Source organism: Dendrobates tinctorius, unplaced genomic scaffold, assembly GCF_039654945.1.
Source record: "Dendrobates tinctorius isolate UK_male_01 unplaced genomic scaffold, ASM3965494v1 ptg000249l, whole genome shotgun sequence".
Classification (NCBI taxonomy): Eukaryota; Metazoa; Chordata; class Amphibia; order Anura; family Dendrobatidae; genus Dendrobates; species Dendrobates tinctorius.
In genome coordinates, this window is record NW_027361916.1 from 1,268,114 (window position 1) to 1,287,628 (window position 19,515).

Below are 19,515 nucleotides of genomic sequence, written 5' to 3' on the forward strand. Positions count from 1 at the left end.
CCTCACTACCTTCCTTCACCAGAAGAGGGAGATCCTCGGACACAAAAGGTGAATGAACAGATGAGCTCACAACAGTTAAGGTTGGAATTAGGGTTAGAATTCTGGTTAGGGATGGAATTAAGATTATTGTGGAATTAGGGTTAGGGTTAGGGTTGGAATTAGGGTTAGGGTTAGGATGGAATTAGGGTTAGGGTGGAATTAGGGTTAAGGTTTGGGTTGGAATTAGGGTTAGGGTTGGAATTAGGGTTAAGATTAGAGTTAGGGGTTTGTTGGGGTTAGGGATGGGATTAGGGTTAGACTTGTGGTTAGGGTTATCGTCAGTTTTGGGATTAGGGTTAGGGGTGTGTTGAGGTTAGGATTATGGTTAGGGTTGGGATTAGGGTTAGGGATGTGTTGGGGTTAGGGGTGTGTTGGGGTTAGGGTTGGAGTTAGAATTGAGGGGTTTCCACTGTTTAGGCACATCAGGGGGTCTCCAAACGCGACATGGTGCTAACATTGATTCCAGCCAATTTTGCGTTCAAAAAGTCAAACGGTGCTCCCTCCCTTCCAAGCCCTGACGTGTGCCCAAACAGTGGTTTACCCCAACATATGAGGTAACAGCGTACTCCGGAAAAATTTCAGAACAACTTTGGGGGTCTAATTTCTCTTGTTACCCTTGGGAAAATAAAAAATTGGGGGCTAAAAAATTATTTTTGTGGAAAAAAATGTTTTTTTTATTTTCACGTCTCTGCGTTATAAACTTTTGTGAAGCACTTGGGGGTTCAAAGTGCTCACCAGACATCTAGATAAGTTCCTTGGAAGGTCTAGTTTCCAAAATGGGGTTACTTGTGGGGGGTTTCTACTGTTTAGGCACATCAGGGGCATATGTAACGACGACTGCAGACCATTCCTTGAAAGTCTGCATTTCAAAACATCACTACTTCCATTCCGAGCCCTGATGTGTGCCCAAACAATGGTTCCCCCCACATATGGGGTACCAGCGTACTCAGGACAAACTGGACAACAAATTTTGGGGTCCAATTTCTCCTGTTACCCTTGTGAAAATAAAAAATTGCAAGCTAAAAAATCATTTTTTGAGGGAAAAAAATGATTTTTTATTTTCACAGCTTTGCGTTATAAACTTCTGTGAAGCACTTGGGGGTTCAAGGTGCTCACCACACATCTAGATAAGTTCCTTCGGGGGTCTAGTTTCCAAAATGGCGTCACTTGTGGGGGAGCTCCAATGCTTAGGCACACAGGGGCTCTCCAAACGCGACATGGCAACCGCTAAATATTCCAGCATATTTTCCATTCAAAAAGTCAAATGGCGCTCCTTCCCTTCTGAGCCCTGTTGTGCACCCAAACTGTGGTTTATGACCACATATGAGGTATCGGTGTACTCAGGAGAAATTTCCCAACAAAATTTAAGATCCATTTTATCCTTTTGCCCATGTGAAAATAAAGAAATTGATGCTAAAAGAAAATTTTTGTTGGAAAATTAAAATGTCCATTTTTTCCTTCCATGTTGCTTCAGTCACTGTGACACACCTGAAGGGTTAATAATCTTCTTGAATGTAGTATTGAGTAGCTTGAGGGGTGCAGTTTTTAGAATGGTGTCACTTTTGGGTATTTTCTGCCATATAGACCCCTCAAAGTGACTTCAAATGTGAGGTGGTCCCTAAAAAAATGGTTTTGTAAATTTTGTTGTAAAAATAAGAAATCACTGCTCAACTTTTAACCCTTATAACTTCCTAACAAAAAAAAATTTTGTTTCCAAAATAGTGCTGATGTAAAGCAGACATGTGGTAAATGTTATTTAGTAACTATTTTGTGTCACATAACTTTCTGGTTTTACAGAATAAAAATTCAAATTTTGAAAATTGTGAAATTTTTAAAATTTCCCCCAAATTTCTGATTTTTTCACAAATAAACGCAAAAATTATCAACCTAAATTTACCACTAACATGAAGCCCAATATGTCATGAAAAAATATTCTCAGAATCGCTAGGATCCATTGAAGCGGTCCAGAGTTATTACCTCATAAAGGGACATTGGTCAGAATTGCAAAAAATGTCCTGGTCATTAAGGTCAAAATAGGCTTGGTCATGAAGGGGTTAATAATAGTGTCTTTCTCTACTCTTCTGGTCAGGACTCATAGTGGCTCCAATGGTCCACCATAAATGAGTGCAACTCCAGTTTAGTGTTCTCCCCTTGTACATACGTTGATGTTGGGGATGTAACATTTTTTATTCTATGTCTTTTTTTTTTTTAACCTGTTCCTTCTGTATGATAGTTTGATTGTGGTGGGATCGGCCTTCCTGCCTAATGTGAGTCTGTAACTCCGTGATAGTCTTGAAAAAAATCTCTCCATCGCCTCTTCCAAATGTCTAAGATCTAAATTTAAAGGGAACCTGTCAGCAGGATTGTGCTCAGTAACCTACAGACACTGTCAGGTCAGCGCCGTTATACTGATTACAATGATACCTGGTGATGAAATCCGTCTTGTGGTTGTTGTTTAATCTGTATTTGTAGTTTTCAGTTCATGAAATTCTCGTGCTCTGGGGCGGGGCTGTGGGTGGGGCACTGGGGTGGGGCTGTGGGCGGGGCTTTATGTGGTGCGCTGATTACATATTCATCTGTATTGGCTTATGACAGATCACTGATCCCTCACTGACCTGCCCCCCATTATTACATAATACATATAATAGCATTGATATTATTGGTGATAATGCCTATAATATTGTGGCTATTGTGAGGCTTAGACAAAAAATGTGCAAATGACACTGGCAGCGCCTGTTCAGTAATATCTCTTACTTATAGATGCCATTGCCGGTGACATTTTTCTGGATGTAGTTTTTTATGTAAAATAGGGGGCAGGTCACTGAAGGATCAGGGTCATAAGCCAATATAGATGAATATGTACGTAGAGCACCACATAAGACCCGCCCACAGCCACTCCCACAAACCCACCCCAAAGCACGAGAATCTCATTAACTGAAAACTACAAATACAGATCAAACAATAACCAGCCCGCAGCTGCCCGAAAAAGACACATCTATTAGATGCGCCAATTCCGACACTTTGCCCGGCTCTTCCCACTTGCCCTGTAGTGGCAAGTGGGGTTCATATTTGTGTGGTTGATGTCACCTTTGTATTGTCAGGTGACATCAAGCCCACGGCTTAGTAATGGAAAGGTGTCTATCCATTACTAACCCCATAGTTACATGGTAAATAAAGACACAGCCAGAATAAAGTCTTTTATTAGAAATAAAACAAAACAGTTTTCCTTTTTTATTTAAAAACAACAAACACAGTTATACTCACCTAACGCCTATTTCCACCAAAGAGCTCGTTCTCCTGTAATAAAAATAAAAAACAACAATATACCATACCTTTCTGTCGCTCTGTCCCACGCCGTAATCTTTATCTGGGGGATAATTAGTTTTCAACCTGTTTGGTGCCAAGATGCGACCGTCCAGGTTGAGAACCACTGGTGAATGAGCTGCTGTAAGCGCAGTATCATTGACCAGCAGTGACATCATCGAGGTTTCCAACCAGGCTGAACTGCAGTGACCTCAGGACCGTGGGAAAAAGTCAGTGATGAGGTCACCACAGTTTAAGCTTAGTGACTTCACAGCAGATCACCGTGAGAATTCTGTGGGTTATTTTTAAATAAAAAAGCGAAAACTGCGTTTTGCTTTATTTCTAATAAAAGAGTTTATTATGGCTGTGTATTTACCATATAACTATAGTATTAGAAATGGATAGGTGTCTTATAGACATCTCTCCATTACTAAGCCGTGGGCTTGATGTCACATGACAATACAAGGGTGACATCAACCCCACAAATATGAACCCCACTTGCCACCACTATAGGGCAAGTGGGAAGAGCCGGGCAAAGCGCCAGAATGGCGCATCTAATAGATGTGGCTTTTCTGGGCAGCTGCGTGCTGCTATTTTTAGGCTGGGGGGGGTTAATATCCATGGCCCCTTACAAGCTTGAGAATACCAGCCCCCAGATGTCAGCTTTAGCAAGGCTGGTTGTCAAAAATGGAGGGGACCCCAGGCCGTTTTCTTAAATTATTAAATAAAAAAAACTGTGGGGACCCCTCTTTTCTTGATAACCAGCCTTGCTGAAGCTGACAGATGAGGGTTGCAGCCCCCAGTTGTGAGTTTTGCCAGACTAGTTATAGAAAATACAGGGGAACCCATGCCGTTTTTTTCATTCATTTACTTATAGTGCAGGCGGCGGGTGAGGAATACTCCCATCATCCGCTCCTGCTGCCACTGTTCTTAGTAGCAGCAGGTGTAGGTTGAAGGGGGTAATAGACCCAAAAGCCCCCACCTGCTGTCATCATTCTGACTTTAATATAACTCTCATCATTCACCCCGCCGGCAGAGCAGAGGAGAATGATGAGAGCGTCTTCAGCACCCGCCACCGGGGAACAGGGCTTACTATAGCGCTTCTTCCCTGCCGGCCGTCCATGTGGTACTGATGCTGCACATGGTTGTCACATGGGTACCACAAGTATTGCACACATGGACGTCTCCGGTACCGGAAATATCAGGACGTGTGAAACCGGCCTTATACACAGTTCTCTTTAAATGCCTAATATTTCTTCTTGAAACTCATCTGACAGAAAATATTGGAGCTTAGGATAGTATAGATTGTGAAGTCTCCGAGACCCATACTCTAATTACCCCAGAGAGGTTTCACCACTAGCTACTCATTTATTACTGATGGAGACTGTGGAGTTTGATCATTTCAGTAGTTCCTAATCAGGCCCCATTATTAATATCTGACGTGTGTCACTTTATGTGGTGGTAACTTTGGAATTCTTCACAAAGGATAATAGAAAACAAATGGATCTTACAAATTATTTTCCAGCTTCGCACTATACCCTATATACGGTTGTACACTACTGTCTGGTCACATGGCAGTGTTCAGAAGGGAAGGAGCGCCATTTAGCTATTTGAATGCAGATCTAGCTGGAATAGTTTGCAGACACAATGTATTGGGAGCACTGTTCATGGTCACCTGGCAGCTCAAAAGATGTCCTCCATGAACATGCTTGGCTCTATCTTCTCTGCTGTCCATATCCCAAGGATTGCCTTGCTCATTGCCCTTTTACACCTTTACATGGATCTGGACTTACACTGGGACCTCTAGGCTTGGACCATGGTGTTACCTGCTATTCTGTGGTGTTAGATGGCAAGAAGAATAGTCAGGTAGCTGGGTCAGAACCAGAAGGACAGAATCAGAAGACACAAGAGTAGTCAGTAAACGGGCCACGGTCACAGCAGGAACAAATACACAAGCCGCAAGCTGAGCACAGAGGACTGAACCAGAGGAGAACAGCGCTGTATCTGGCAGATTCCGGCCATGTGCTTTGAGCTTTAGTAGGGTGTGGTACTTTCCAATTGGCTGAAGTAGGGAGCAGATTACTCCAGCTGGACAGCAGGAACAGATCCCAGGTGAGATTGGACACACCATATGCAGAAGACCTAATATAACTAAATGACAGAAAACCAGAATAGTCGAAATCCCCATAAAGTGATTCCATTTTATAAATTAATTCACTGAGGGTTATAATCCTTAGGAGGAGTGAATATTTTGACTCCACAGTCACGTTCCAGAAATTAACACGCAGTGGATGTTGGAGAGTGAAAATTACACATCTGCCATTTTATTACCCAGCACATAGTGCCCAGATTGTGCTCCAGGAGACACACACCAAAAATTAAGTGGGTTCTTCTCACTATAATATTGCTCAATACAGGGATCCTAAATGTTGTTTGCGCACACTGCAAGACTCCGAAGTGAGAGCGGATTTTGCTGGATTGGTTTATAGAAACCTTGTTGCTTTTCAGCAGCCTTTGAGCCACTAATAGTGCGGGAACCTCTGTTTTTCCATTGACAGATGATGGACCTGAGTGGGGACTTGTTTTTTGTGAGATGAGAATTGGTATTATTTTCGCCTACATAACATTGATTGGTTTCTTTCTATTCGATATTTGGGAGGCAGAATGAACAAACAGTTGAACACCGCACACTACTGGCTCATCCAACAAGGTTTTCTATTAGACTGTGAACTGTCATTGTCTTGGTAAATAATTAAAGTTTTATACATAGCTTGCCATTTTTATGGACAGTTTAAGTAGAAATGTTCAAAAATATAAAACTCAAGGATATTTTATTAAAAAATAATTGTTTTTATCTTAGCAGATGACTATACCAGGAGATCAGAGGGACAGCTGACATCTTTAAATTTGAAATTTGATGATCTTGAGATCCTACAAGATACAACTGAAGTGATTGCTGTTACTCCAGATATATCATCATCCATTCACAGCAAAGATCTGCCATCTGATCCTATGAAACAGGTCCCATCTTCTGATTCATTACTGACTACTAAGGAAAATCAAAGTCACAAAAGAGGCAATAAAAAGCAAACTGCTCCTAAAGCAAAGAAGTCATTTTCATGTTCAGAATGTGGGAAATGTTTTAACAAGAAATCTCATTTTGTTGCCCACCAGAGAATCCACACAGGAGAGAAGCCTTTTTCCTGTTCAGAATGTGGGAAATGTTTTGCACATAAATCACATTTTGTTACACATCAGAGAATTCACACAGGGGAGAAGCCTTTTTCCTGTTCAGAATGTGGGAAATATTTTGCACGGAAATCACATTTTGTTAACCACCAGAGAACTCACACAGGGGAGAAGCCTTTTTCATGTTCAGAATGTGGGAAATGTTTTAACCAGAAATCACAATGTGTTATTCACCAGAGAACTCACACAGGGGAGAAACCTTTTTCATGTTCAGAATGTGGGAAATGTTTTGGACAGAAATCACATTTTCTTACCCACAAGAGAACTCACACAGGGGAGAAGCCTTTTCCCTGTTCAGAATGTGGGAAATGTTTTAACAAAAAATCAGATTGTGTTACGCACCAGAGAGATCACACAGGGGAGAAGCCTTTTTCATGTTCCGAATGTGGGAAATGTTTTAACAAGAAATCAAATTGTGTTAAGCACCAGAGAACTCACAAAGGGGAGAAGCCTTTTTCATGTTCAGAATGTGGGAAATGTTTTAACAAGAAATCAGATTTGGTTAATCACCATAGAACTCACACAGGGGAGAAGCCTTTTTCCTGTTCAGAATGTGGAAAATGTTTTAACAATAAATCAAATTGTGTTAAGCACCAGAGAACTCACACAGGGGAGAAACTTTTTTCATGTTCAGAATGTGGGAAATGTTTTAACATGAAATCAAATTGTGTTAAGCACCAGAGAACTCACACAGGGGAGAAACCCTTTTCTTGTACAGAATGTGGGAAATATTTTGCACAGAAAGCACATTTTGTTGCCCACCAGAGAATTCACACAGGGGAGAAGCCTTTTTCCTGTTCAGAATGTGGGAAATGTTTTAACAATAAATCAGCTTGTGTTAATCACCAAAGAATTCACACAGGGGAGAAGCCTTTTCCCTGTTCAGAATGTGGGAAATGTTTTATACAGAAATCAGATTGTGTTAAGCACCACAGAATCCACACAGAAGAGAAGCCTTTTTCATGTTTAAAATGTGGGAAATATTTTGCACAGAAATCACGTTTTCTTACCCACCAGAGAACTCACACAGGGGAGAAGTCTTCTTCCAGTTCAGAATGTGGGAAATATTTTAACCAGAAAGCACTTCTTGTTAGACATCAGAGCAGTCACATAGAGGAGAAGCCTTTTTCATTTTCTTAATGTGGGAAATATTTTACTTGGAAATCAACTGTTAATAAACATCAGAGATGTCACATAGGGGAGAAGACTTTTATATGTTCATAATGTTGGAATAGTTTTAACCAAAATGGAATTTTCTTAAATGGGTTGTCTCTTGTCATTCCTCATGTTTGCTGACGAAAGGAAAAAACTAAACCTTATTAATTGCAAATATAAAACTATACCCATAATTCACCCCCTGAAGGTTAGTCAGTAGGTGACTAATAGAAAAAACATGTACCCCACATCTCAGTATATAGGGTGAGGTGACATTTACACACTCTCCAAGCCTTTCATTTCTACGGGTTTCATCGTCCTCACCAAAGGCGACTCATCAGGAGACTATTTAATATTGACCTTTATTCAAGCGAGACTAAACAAAAAAAAAAAAACTAAAATCATGTATCATGTTATTCAGAACAGTCAGAAAACTAGCCCCATATTGGCAGATCCCAAACATCAATCTATATACTTCGGAAGTTTATAAGCCCCTCCAGTGTCAGGAATAGATAGTATGAATTTGAATTTACCAAATGGCTGCAATGAAACAAAGAGTGAAAAATTTAAAGGGGTCTGAATACTTTCCATACTCGCTGTATCAGTAAAAATAACTCCTCTTTATTAGGTAAAGTATAAAAGAATTGCGCCATTTTCCGATACCCGTCACGTCTCCATTTTTCATGATCTCGGGTTGGGTGAAGGCTTATTTTTTGTGTGCCGAGCTGACGTTATTAATGGAGACCATTTTGGTGCAGATACGATCTTTTGGTCTTTCCTTCAATGCAATGTTGCGGCCAAAAAAAGTAATTCTGGCGTTTTGACCTTTTTTCTCGTTACGCCATTTAGCGATCGGGTTAATTCTTTTTTATATTGATAGATCGGGCGATTCTGAACTCGGCTATAACAAATATGTGTATGTTTGATTTTTTATTGTTTTATTTTGAAAGGGGCGAAAGGGGGGTGATTTGAACTTTTATATTTTTTTATATTTTTAAAAACTTTTTGTTTTTACTTTTGTCATTGTGAAGACATACAGCATTGTATCTTAATGAACCAGATGACTATTTTTAGCAAACGAAGAATAATAGAATGTTATCTGTATGTTGGCTTTAAATGTAAGTGTTGATTTCTGGTTGGTCAAGAAAACAGACTTTTGTTTGTGTAAGCCGGTAATATTGACTTTTATTGTGCGCTTATCCTTTATCACTAGTGATGATTGCTGATATGCTAATTATTCATTGTGTTATGGAGCCAGTTTGTTGACTTCTAAAGCAGAGAGGGAAAAACTATGCAAATAGTTTAAATAATCAAGTAATGCTATAATAATCTCATCTCCATTCTTACCCTTTTTGTAAATACTGAATGAGGAACACTTGTTAAGTCTAAAATAATTACGGTAAAGTAACACGGGCGCTACCTATCCAAAAAACTCAGATGCAGCTGGTGAAGAGACAGGACTGTGTCGGCTCCTGTTATAAAGTCTGAGCGAAACGTATATTTGTGTGATTCACCGCGCTATGCTGAGCAGATGTGTATTAAAAAAAAAAAAAAAGGGAAATAGTACTTAACAGCAGTTATACGTACTTACTTAAAAATGAGGTTGATGTAGAATATTCTGTGTAAGTTGAGATGTCTACGTGGTAAGTAGTTTGCAGGTTATCTGATGGTAGAGATCTCGTTTTTATAGCTGCTGATGCTATTGGAACAATGATATATTAAGGTACCAATACAACATACAAAAGGTCACAGCACTCCCTGCATGTCCACCATACTCACTGGTTGTATCTTAACGTTTATATTCTCTTCGGGGTGTTCCCTTTATGGTGGATCAATTGATACAATACTAAATATGAAGAGAATTTCAATTACTAACAGTGACCACAACCTTGATATTCAGTCCCAGTTCCTGGGGTACATATGCACTTACTTGTGCTGGATTTGTTATGCTACCCAGGTGTAAATCCTGATTGACTCTCTATAATGGTCTTTGTTGGCTTTATTTAGAGCCGGTGCAAGGACGATATCCACTGTTAAAAAATTGAGAAAGTGCTGGGTAAGGAGGGATCCACAAATAGTGCTAGTGTTCCAGTAGCCAGTTAGTCCTGGTAGGACTTCTATGCACTTACTTCACGTGATTGCTCTGTCACAGTCTGGCTGAGGCAGCAGCTGCTGATAGAGTGATAAGCGATGCAGTGTAAGGCGGGATCCACTAGACACCCTAATTATGCTAGAGTTCCAATAATCAGTTAGTCCTAATAGGACTTCTATGCACTTACTTCTGGTGATTGCTCTGTCACAGTCTGGCTGAGGCAGCGGCTGAGGCAGCGGCTCTGGCTGAGGCAGCGGCTGCTGACGGAGCTATAAGCTATGCAGCGTGTAGTAGGGGAGCGGGTAGACGCCAGCACCTCGCGTACTCCGGCCGGTAGTATTGACGAGGACGCGGCGAGAGTGGGGGGGTGGAGCTACTGTGACGTCACAGGCAGGGAGGAGGACAGGTGCACGAGAGGCACAAACCAACCAACATGTTTCGAGGGGGGCTTCCCTCTTCGTCAGGGCTATGCTGAATGCCTGTCAGCCCGTCCTTATATAATAGCTCACCCAGCTGCAACCCATACCAATCATTAGTCTTGGGCAGAAATGTATGGGTTTTTTTTTTGGGGTTTTTTTTTTCCTTTCTCTGTGTGTATTGTTGCCTCAAGATATGCCTTGCTGCTATAATTGCAATATTATATTGTTGATTTAAGAAAATGGATAGTCCGCTTTGTCTCCTAAATAATAAAAGTATACCTAACTTGTGTGCATAATATACTAAACTAAAACATAACTTTTATTTATACCAATTTTAAGATAATTTCAAATAATTTTACTGGAACTAAATAAAAAAAACATGAGTATGGAGGGTTACACGAGCAGATTGACCCTCCGCACGGTAATAAAATAGATATATACATTTTCTAAAAAGTATATGTGTGCTACCAGCACTTTAGCAAAAAAAAAAAAAAAATAATACCGAAAAAAAGGATAGAAACGGAAGGGGGGGGGAAGGACTAATTTGACCATATGGTACTCATCGTGAATCTCTATATAAAGAAAATATGGATAAAGATGAAAACTGACGCACGGATGTAGTATGTACATCCTTAATTGCATGTTTCATAAAATGTAGATAGAAATAACAATAAGTGTATTAAAAATGAATAAAAAATAAATAAAAAAAATTCTAAAAATAAGATTAATGTTTTAATAATTTTATCTAAAAAGCATATAGCTCAATCTCATGGTTGAGGCCTTTTGGGGCCAGGCTGTCGAGTGTAAATCCACTTTGACTCCACTCTTGACATAACTTTCAGATAGTTGCCCTTCCTTGGATTTTGGGGGACCACCTGGATTCCACAATAGGATACCCCCTTGTAAGACTGATTATGTTTGTCCAAAAAATGACACGATAAGGGGTGACCTTTGAATCCTTTTTTAATGTTATCCAGGTGCTCCTTAATCCTATCCATTAAACGTCTCTTGGTTCTGCCTACATAGATTTTATTGCAAGGGCACCTGAGTATATATATCACCCCCTTAGTTTGGCATGTTATTTCATCTCTAATACTAAATGTATTATTTGTCATATCTGTGAATGTCGTTTGTAACTTCCTTTGTGTCAACGTTCTATTGCAACATAAGCATCTCCCACATGCCAAAAACCCAGATGGTTGTGTATTTGAATTAGTAAGGAGAGTTTGGCGTAAGGATGGCCTTGTTATGGGTTTGATCATTTTTGTGGTGGGTGCCACTAGAAGCCCTAAATTCTGGGATCTAGTGTAAACAAATCTAGGACGTTGCGGTAGCAATTCCCCTATGTGTTTATCCCCCTGTAATATTGGCCAATATTTCCGAATAATGTTATTGAATCGTTTATAGCCCACATGAAATTGTGTAATAATAGGTCATTTTTTAATTTGATCTTGAATACTAAGTGGAGTGTCACTATTCCGAGATTTGTATATTAGAGATGTTCTAGACATGTTTTCCACCTCTTTCTTGGTTTGGTTCAATTGTTGAGGATCATAGCCTTTTTCCATGAACTGGTCTGTCAGACGTTCTGTTTCCTTATGGAAATCCTGGGTATTTGTACAATTTATTTTTACCCTCACGTATTGGCTTTTGGGTATATTTGTTAACCACACCGGTAGGTGACAGCTATTAATGTGAATATAGCTGTTTGAATCCACTTCCTTGTGGTATCCCTTGGTGATTAATTTATTGTGTTCTACACAGATCGTTAAGTCAAGGAAGTTCACACTAGACTTGCTATATGTAGGTGTAAATTCCAGGCCGTATGAATTTGTATTTAGACTAGCAATGAATGTTTGTAAGTCTAAGAGTGCGCCATCCCAGACAAAAAGTATGTCATCGATAAAACACTTCCATAATCTCAGGCCTTTATGAAGGCTGTTGTTTTGAAAGATTAAATCATTTTCCCACATGCCTACGTATAAATTTGCAAAACTGGGCGCGAATCGCGTGCCCATAGCAGTGCCGTGTGTCTGTAAATAATATTGGTTGTCGTATGAAAAATAGTTGTGCTTGAGTATAAATTCAATACACTCAACAATGAACGCTATTTGGGAATTATGATATGTTCCCAGAGTGTCAAGAAAAAATTGGGCTGCCTGGCAGCCTTTCAATGGGTCTATGACTGTATAAAGAGACTTAATATCTAATGTTCCCAGAATGGAGTTGCTATTCCACTCTAGCGAATTTAAAATTTGTAAAGTGTGTGTAGTACCATCAGATAACCTGCAAACTACTTACCACGTAGACATCTCAACTTACACAGAATATTCTACATCAACTTCATTTTTAAGTAAGTACGTATAACTGCTGTTAAGTATTTATTCCCCCCTTTTTTTTTTTTGTATACATCTGCTCAGCATAGCGCGGTGAATCACACAAATATACGGTTCGCTCATTTTTTGCACATTGTTGTCCCTATTTTGTACATGTTTTATAGCGTTATTCTTTCATATGTATTCAAAAAAAATTGCAATTTTATTATTTGGCACATGGATTGTGTAAAGTTGCTTGAACAGGGATGGTGTAGTGGAAAACATGCCCTCAGCAAACCACTCTTTACTTTGGGCCAGTAGATGGAGATTGTCTCTTGTTCCAAATATCAAGATACGGCTGAGTCCACTTCCTAATTAAAAGTGAAAGTATTAGTACAGGAAATAATGAGAGACAAAAGAAAAAGTAACACGTAGCAGGCAGAGAATTTCGGGATGAATTCACAATAAATTTTCCTAATCAGAAGCATCCGTTGTTCATATCTCACAGTAAAAACTCACATTTTGCTTCAGATTTTCTGATTTTATAACAAACGTTAAATTGAAGTAAAATCTGGTGTGAAGGAGCTAAACAATAGCTTTTTCTACGACATGTATTGTCCCAGTGGAAAATGATATATTCCTGTTCAAAAATGCTTCCAAGCTTCAAAAATGTCACATTTTCAAAGTCGTGAAAGGAATAACGGCAGCAGAAACTAACAAAATGCAGAATTCCATGATAATAAAAGGTTTGCATCAGGAAAAACGAGCAAACATGTAAGAAGTATTTGTGAAAAATAAGCATACTAACTCAACGGTTCATTAGGTCGGGGTCATATGCAGCGTAAAGGTCTAAATCCCATCCACATGCTGATGAAAAAATGCACAGTTAAAAAAAAATGACATGCAGTGCAGCAGTGGCGTACCTACCATGTAGGCAGGGGACGCCACTGCCCTCGGGCCGTCAGGGGCCTGCCGCGAAGGGGTGTAATATGCCCATGAACAGCGGGCCCCCTGGATCTATCATGCTCTGGTAGGTGCCTGTCACCTACTGGAGCATGGCAAGGATAAATTATTACTGCCTGCTGCTGCAGGGTTAGGGTTAGATGCAGATCCTGAGATGTGAGCGATCACATGATTGCATACATTATTCCAGGTCCTGTATCAAAGCAGAGGAACGCAGCGTGTAGCAGCAGGTGGTGAATATTAATCAACCGCCTGCCATGCTCCGGTAGGTGACCGGCACCTACCGGAGCACGGGGTACCTTCTTCCCAGCACTAATTCAGCATTGGAACTTAATTTCAGGCTGTTGGCAGGGGGCGTGGCTAAAGGGGCAGGGCATCGTGGAGGAAGGGGGGCCCAGGCCCCTTCAAAACTTTGTTATGGGGCCAGGGCCAAGCTACTTATGTCCCTGCATGTGAATGTATGCTGCCAATATGCAAAGAAGATTTCAGCCATTCAGACAAGGGGCTAAAATCCTGCACTAAAACCTGCACCTAAATCCATAGAGCTAAACAGAGATTTTGGTGTAGAATTATCTCCACCAGAATAGCTGTAGATCTACAGTCGTGGACAATCCACAGAGGTTAGGAGACATGTTAATGAATCCTTAAGGTCCATTCACATGCACTAAGTAGTTGCAGCAGATGATCTGCAGCTAATTTATACCAGAAAATTCTACACTAAAATTGACATCTATTGGTGCTGGTCTGATGCGACAACCTTGTCCTCTGGCTGTGATTGACAATGCTGGATACCTGCAAATCATGGTTGGTGGACAAGGTTGCCACTCTGCTTATGAACATGGCAGACCACTGTATCTTAAAGGCAGGACTTCTACTTTGAAGCTGAGCAGAGAATCAGACTGCAACTAAACAAGTGAGGCATAGTTGGAATCAGTAGGATTCACCCTACATTATACTATCCTCAAAGTTTCCCTTTGAACCCCTTCCGACCTTTGACGCCACATAGGCGTCATGAAAAGTCGAGCCAATACGACCCATCACGCCTATGTGGCGTCATGAATTGATTGCCCCCTGCGGGTAGGGTGACCGGGGTCACTGAAAGGTCACCCGACCCGCACACAGAGGACACTTTATAGTTAACCCCAGGGGGTATGGCTTAGCCCCCACATGCCTATGATCGCTCAGATTGGCTGTTAAAAGTGAAGCAGCGAATCAGCGATTTGTAATATTTCACCAATGCAATAGCATCTGCCATGGCTGGAGACTGAGACCCAACTCCCCCACACCTACAGGCATGGCCGATCGCCGCTGTCATCATCTGCACCCCCTCCCATTCTCTCCGCTCCCCCTCACCTTCCAATCACCCCCCACGGTACTTACAAAGTCCCTCTGGCTGTCCCGGTGTCCCACCGTCTCGGCTCATGGGCGCCGCCATCTTAGAAAATGGCGGGCACATGCGCAGTGTGCCTGTCGAATCTGCAACGCTGCACAAAATGTTTTTATTTTTCCATTAGGGTTAGAATTAGGGTTAGGGTTGGAATTAGGGTTAGAAATATGGTTAGGGTTAGGGTTGGAATTAGGGTTAGGGTTGGAATTAGGGTTAGAAATAGGGTTAGGGTTGGAATTAGGGTTAGGTTAGAAATAGGGTTAGGGTTGGAATTAGGGTTAGATTTAGGGTTAGTGTTGGAATTAGGGTTAGGGATGGAATTAGGGTTAGGGTTGGAATTATGGTTAGGGTTGGAATTAGGGTTAAGATTAGGGTTAGGGGTGGGTTGGGGTTGGGATTAGGGTTAGGCTTGCGGTTAGGGTTAGAGTGGGGATTAGGGCTAGGGGTGTGTTGGGGTTAGGGTTGTGGTTAGGGTTATGATTAGGATTGTGATTATGGTTAGGGGTGTGTTGGGGTTAGAGTTGGAGTTAGAATTGAGGGGTTCCACTGTTTAGGCACATCACGGGGTCTCCAAACGCGACATGGCGCCACCATTTATTCCAGCCAATTTTGCGTTCAAAAAGTCAATCAGTGCTCCCTCCATTCCGAGCCACAACGTGTGCCCAAACAGTGATTTACCCCAGAGGCGTATCTAGGCTTTCTGGCACCCGGGGCAAGAATTTGGTTCGGTGCCCCCCCAAGTACATCTGCGACTTGCACACTTAGCCATGTACCCACGAGCTGCTCTCCCTAATCCTCTCAATGTTCAGTAAAAAACTGAAAGCAGGAATTGAAGCTCGTTGTCACAGGACCATAACTATGAAAGTCTCATATGAGTGAAGTGTCCATGTGATGACTACTGGAACCTGCAGAGTTGAATCCTGATGTTGCAGGCTTCTGAATTCTCACAACTAATGCACTGCACACATTTAGGATTCTCCCTTGCCGATATACAGTCATGTCAGCACAAGCATGTGATTTATATACTTCTGGCCACATTCCAACTAGACGTGCCCGGCCTCGCTCTGTTCATTTTCATTGAGTGAGGCCACACACGTCTAGTCAGCATGTGACCGCATGTATGTATATTATCGGCATGAGAGAATCCTAACAGCGTTCAGTGAGCACTGTGAGAATTCAGAAGTCTGCAGTCACATAGAATGTCTGCAGACTCAGCACAAACCTGAACAACCCCTTTAATGCTCCTAAAAAATAAAAACATGAGAATTAGTCAGTATCACAAATAATATTTACATCTAGGTACCTTATAGATGACGTCATCTCTGCAGTCGTTCTCCTTTTCTTCTTCTTGTCCAGACCCCATGATGAGTTTTCTCATCCACAGCTGTCTCTGTAGACGTCCATCTTCTCCGGTCTTCTGCAGCAAATCTCCACACGATCCCCTTAAAGATAGAAGTGTCATTATAATGCTCCTGAATAAAAATGTCTGCAATATACTGTCGCCTCACACTATTCCCCTCCCTCCTCATACTGTCTCCTCTAATATCCCCTCTGTTCACCATACTGTCTCCTCATATATTTACCCCCTCCCTCTCTAAACTGTCTGCTCACACATACCCCCGACTCCCCATACGGTGTCTGCACACATCCCATCACCCTCACACCCCATACTGTGTCCACATACATTAACCTGTTCGCTCCCCATACTGTCTGCACCCATCCCCCATACTGTCTCCTCATACATACTCTTCATTTTTTGTCCTCAAATCTCCCCACACACATTAAATCCCCCATCCCCTCTTCAAATCCCCCCACACATTAAATAACCCCCCATCCCCACTCCAAATCCCCCCACACATTAAATAACCCCCATCCCCACTCCAAATCCCCCCACACATTAAATAACCCCCCAACCCCACTCCAAATCCCCCCCACACATTAAATAACCCCCCATCTTCGGCGTCTTCAGCTCCACAGTGGAGCACTTACCAACATCGTTCGCTCTGGGTATAGACGCCAGTACAATTGTTCCCTGGGAGCTGGCACGTGCACCTTCTCTGCACCAGCTGTCAGCTTGACAGCTGACACAGAGAACTGCCGATTCTCAGGCCAGGGGGGCGGCAGAACGCAGCCGCCAGGGAGGACACTGCGGACCGCTGCATTAGGCGGCACGACTGCGCCCCCCTGCCAGCTGCACCCGGGGCAACTGCCCTGGCTTCCCCCCCTAGATATGCCCCTGGTTTACCCCAACATATGATCAAGGGTTTGGGGCAACCTTGGAATATTGCCAAGTTGCCTTGATAATCGTATTGTTCTCTCCAGTGTTGCTTTCCTTGGGAGAAGTGCGACAGCATTAGAATGGGCTCCTGAAATGACTTCTAGGAGAATCTGTTGTGGTGTCTCCTGTGTTGTCCTTGCCCTGGTGACCGCCTCATTGACAAGTCGGATTGCTTCAGGTCCTGCTGCTTGCCCTGCGTGGTTGTGGGGACTGATTACTTTCACCACTTCACCAGATGCTTCATTCATTGGTCCAAACACGTCCCTTGCAAGTCGACCGTTTTTCACACACCCAGATGGAATGGACATCGTCAGCCGTTCTTTTGGAAAATACGTAAATGTGATTCTCGTAGACCAACTTCTTCCCACTTTTGGATAGAACTGAAATCATACTTGTAGACAGTGAATTGCTGTGGAAGCTGACTGATGTTTGTGCTAGTACACCTCTCTCTTTGTAGAGATCATTGACACTGCTATATTCTGATGTAATAATGGAATAAGAGCTAGTCTAATGTAACTTGCAGGACACCTGACATGAAAATTGTTACGTCTGCAACAAAACTTGCAAAAAAGCAGCTCAGTGCTGGGTCAGGTAAAAGGTCACAAAATGTTTTAAGTTTAGAGTGGTTTACATTCCCCACCTAAATCAGGCCTCATTCACACTACATTTTTTGAATCCGTTTATTTTTTTTGTGCTGTTTTTGCAACACAAAAATGTTTTATATCCAAGAAGTATTGTTTCTCCTTGCAGAGAATGACATGCTAAGCATGCCGAGATGAGGAGGCTTAAAGCCGCAATGCTCCTCTGGGAAATATGTAAATTGTCTCTTCAGAGACAACGAGCCTTGTTACATGACTTAGGATAAAAGCCAAAATGAGAATCTCAGTTTGCAGACACTGTGTTTCAGGGTACTGCCCCTCGTCAGTGCAAAGTGTGAGATCTGGTTTGGTTGTGATGGAGGCATCCAAGAAGTACTGTCTCTCCTTGCGGAGAATGACATGAAACGTTTTGGAAAATGGCTTGTTAAAAGTGCAGGCAAAATGCTCTGACACTATAATGCAATCAGTTGTGAGGTTTACAGATGGAAACAGTTGATTTAACATATCACAAAAGTGCAGCACTCTGTACAGTACTTTGTGACATGTGTAGAGTTGAGCGAAACGGGTCGAAAAATTTAAAAAGTCGCCGACTTTTGGCAAAGTCGGGTTTCATGAAACGAAACCCGACCCTAGGATGAGGTCGGCCACGAGGTCGGCGACTTACGTGCCAAAGTCGCGTTTCAAAAGTTTGTTTTGCGCTCTTTTTCAGCCAATCAGGATCCACGGACACTGTGGGCAACGTGATGACATAGGCACGGGTCACCACCATCTTTCAGAAGGGCATGCAAGTGATTGGCTTGCTTTGGTGGGCGTCACAGGGGGTATAAAAGGGCGTGCACGCCGACCGCCATCTTACTTCTGCCGATCTTAGCATAGGGAGAGGTTGCTGCTGAATCTGTAGGGAGAGCGTTAGGCAGGGAAGAAGAAAAAAAAACTGCTTCTGCTGCTAGCGATTGTGCCTGTACAACACACCAGTCACTGTGTGTGCAGTGCAAGGGGAGGCTATATAGTGGTGTATCAGTGGTGTTGGTTGTTGGGCTGCCTTCTAAGGCTTCCTGATGGCTGCATTGCTGTTTACCCACTGCTCTGCAAACTGCTTTTTTAAAAGCAATCCCAATTTTTTTTTTTGTCCTGCTGAGGTACTGAGCATGCATTTTTTCACACCATACATAGAATCATAGAATCGTAGAGTTGGAAGGGACCTCCTGGGCCATCTGGTCCAACCCCCTGCTCAAAGCAGGATTCACTAAATCATCCCAGTTAGATGTCTGTCCAGCCTCTGTTTGAAGACTTCCATTGAAGGAGAACTCACCACTTCTCATGGCAGCCTGTTCCACTCATTGATCACTCTAACTGTCAAAAAGTTTTTTCTAATATCTAATCTGTGTCTCCTCCCATTCAGCTTCATCCCATTGCTTCTAGTCTTTCCTTGTGCAAATGAGAATAAAGTTGATCCTTCTACAATGTGACAGCCCTTTAGATATTTGTAGACAGCTATTAAGTCTCCTCTCAGTCTTCTCTTTTGCAAACTAAACATTCCCAAATCCTGCAACCTTTCCTCATAAGACAGGGTTTGCAGACCGGTCACCATTCTGGTCGCTCTTTTCTGAACTTGCTCCAGTTTGTTGATGTCTTTTTTAAAATGTGGTGCCCAAAATTGGACACAATATTCCAGATGAAGTCTGACCAAAGAGGAGTAGAGGGAAATAATTACTT

General features: G+C 42.0%; 1 protein-coding gene and 1 pseudogene across 1 annotated transcript in view; one reads left to right on the top strand and one right to left on the bottom strand.

The window, feature by feature from the left end:
- LOC141063311 (uncharacterized) overlaps positions 1 to 7,853 on the top strand; it is a 29,165-nt gene extending 21,312 nt beyond the window's left edge. Inside the window, exon 9 of the mRNA XM_073557366.1 lies at positions 6,206 to 7,853. Within this exon, the coding sequence (XP_073413467.1) occupies positions 6,206 to 7,731 (1,526 nt within the window). The 3' untranslated portion in view covers positions 7,732 to 7,853. The remainder of the gene's footprint in view (positions 1 to 6,205) is intronic.
- A 3,837-nt stretch (positions 7,854 to 11,690) lies between these two features.
- LOC141063313 (uncharacterized) overlaps positions 11,691 to 19,515 on the bottom strand; it is a 155,985-nt pseudogene continuing 148,160 nt past the window's right edge.